This window comes from Centruroides sculpturatus, unplaced genomic scaffold (assembly GCF_000671375.1).
Source record: "Centruroides sculpturatus isolate CEXI.00-Female unplaced genomic scaffold, Cexi_2.0 scaffold842, whole genome shotgun sequence".
In the NCBI taxonomy this organism is placed as follows: domain Eukaryota; kingdom Metazoa; phylum Arthropoda; class Arachnida; order Scorpiones; family Buthidae; genus Centruroides; species Centruroides sculpturatus.
Genome location: NW_019385320.1, coordinates 375,466 through 377,680, shown reverse-complemented (window position 1 = coordinate 377,680; position 2,215 = coordinate 375,466). Strand labels below are relative to the sequence as shown.

At 26.0% G+C, this 2,215-nt stretch overlaps 1 protein-coding gene across 1 annotated transcript in view; it reads right to left on the bottom strand.

The window, feature by feature from the left end:
* LOC111637603 (sodium-dependent phosphate transport protein 1, chloroplastic-like) overlaps positions 1-1,796 on the bottom strand; it is a 4,043-nt gene extending 2,247 nt beyond the window's left edge. The window contains exon 1 of the mRNA XM_023383124.1: positions 1,549-1,796. Coding sequence (XP_023238892.1) covers positions 1,549-1,782 — 234 coding nt within the window. The 5' untranslated portion in view covers positions 1,783-1,796. The remainder of the gene's footprint in view (positions 1-1,548) is intronic.
* Positions 1,797-2,215: the final 419 nt, after the last annotated feature.

Genomic DNA, 2,215 nt, shown 5'->3' with positions numbered 1-2,215 from the left:
TATATATATATATATATATATATATATATATATATATAACTAATGTAGTGAATTCTTATTCGGTTTGGTGATTCGATTTAGCAATTTCGGATCAGTAGCATCGAGGAATTCAACGAATGTGTTGCATCTGAGGCATAATCTCTGAAGAGATCATCTGAGGCATTCATTATATCAAAGTTCATTCACTACTAATTTACCATTTCCTGCTCCAGTATTAAAATAATAAAATAGCTTTGTTATTGAGAATAGTTTTATATTATTATATATTGAATAATTGTTTTTTAGTAAATTAGTCGAATTAGAATATCTAGATCCGAATCTTTAGACGATACGTTTAGTTTCTTCGTTGATATATTCAAATTTTTTATATAGAAATAAGTGTATTTATTGCTTATTTATACATAAATTAATCACAGAACGTTATAATTATGTAAAAATTGCAAATATTTGAGAATTTTACACAAAAAACACCGAGAAAAATTCATAAAATTTTTAAATGTACCGTTGTATAGACTGGTTGTTGCGTATAAAAAAACAACTCTTGGAGTGAAATAATTGAATTTTGATGGCCAAAAAGATGAAAATTATTTCATTTTCTTTATTCTTTATCTTACTTAAAAATTAAACCATCCATTGATTAATTTTAGAATAAAAAAAGTACTGTACTTTTTTAGCCGAAAATTCGACAGAAAAAATACTTTTAGAGTTGAAACTTTTTTAAAAAATATTTTTTCTTAGAATAAAGGGAAAAAAGAGAGAAGATTCTAGTGAAACAAATTCTACAAAAGGCAATTATATTTTCATTTCCAATTTGAAGGACCATTGAACCGACATGACAGATTTTCGATTCTACACGTTCCTATCAGAATCAAAGTTACGTTGACACAATTCAACTTTCTAGAAAATATCACGTCTAGACTATTACTGCTACACGCATTTTCTCTTTTCTAAATAATTAAAAATTGATCATTCTGTCTACAATTCTAAACTAATCTTCTTATAGAAAAAATGTAATATCTAACATTAAAAAGAAAAAAAAACAGAAAAAAATGTATGTATGAAGTTAAGCTAATCTTCTTAAATTCAAAATGAACCAACAGAAAGTTGGTATAGAATGCAATACATTAAAACTTCATAAAGAATTCTTTCAGTACACTCGGGCACGTTGCCAAAAATTTCATTGATATCAGATAATTTTTATGCCAGTTATCGTGACCCTGTTACTGTAACACACCTAGAGCTATCCTCTCTATCTCCCTACTCCCAATGGGATAAAGCTAAAGCATCGCCCTCTCAACAATCATCTTCCATACACCAGAATGAACTCCCGAAGAATTAAAAAGTAACTGAACCAACTTTATATATATATATATATACATATATATTCAATTTATATTTTAAAAAAAGTAAAAATAAAAATAAATACAGTTAAAAGCTTTTAAATTAAATTTTCTTGAAAATCTAATTAAATTAAATAGAAAATTCTCTTTTAATATACAATTATCTATACAAATGCATCCATTAAGTAGGCAGATATCAAATATTTACCATTGCTACAATGGCTACGCTTAAGTTGACTCTGAGCGCGTATACATTGAAAAATCCCCAAAAGGCCATAACGGCCACAACATGTCGTTTTGGTATCTTTTGCCACCAGCTTTCACCAATAAGTGGCGTTGTTTCACTGCCAGATGGACGATTATCACTGACATGACCTAATGATGTTAACTTCTCTGCATTTGTCGTATCGCAACTAATCGGATTATCCTTGACACTTTCCATTAAGATTCGTTAAAAATCCTGTAAAATGTTAAGAAAAAGTCGACATTTAATTAGTTCTGATATAGTCCCAATCTGACCAAAAAATATATTTTAAAAAAATCAAATAAAATGGCACAAATCTTTATTTGAAATGCAATTATTTCGTTAATGAGATTATTTAACTTGATATCTTTAATCCTCGATTAATATATGAGCATTATAAACAGAATTAAAGTTACTTTAATGGAGTATTTTAAGTTTAAATTTTATTTATATATAAATCTTCTCTTTTTTTAAAATAAAATTTAAAATGTTTAAAATATTTAAATGCCTTATAATTTATGATGTATAAAGTTAATTTAATTCATTTACATTTAATTAAAATCAACTATTAATTATGATGTTTACTCATAATTAGTAATGATAATCATTATAAATTATAATAATTTTTTTT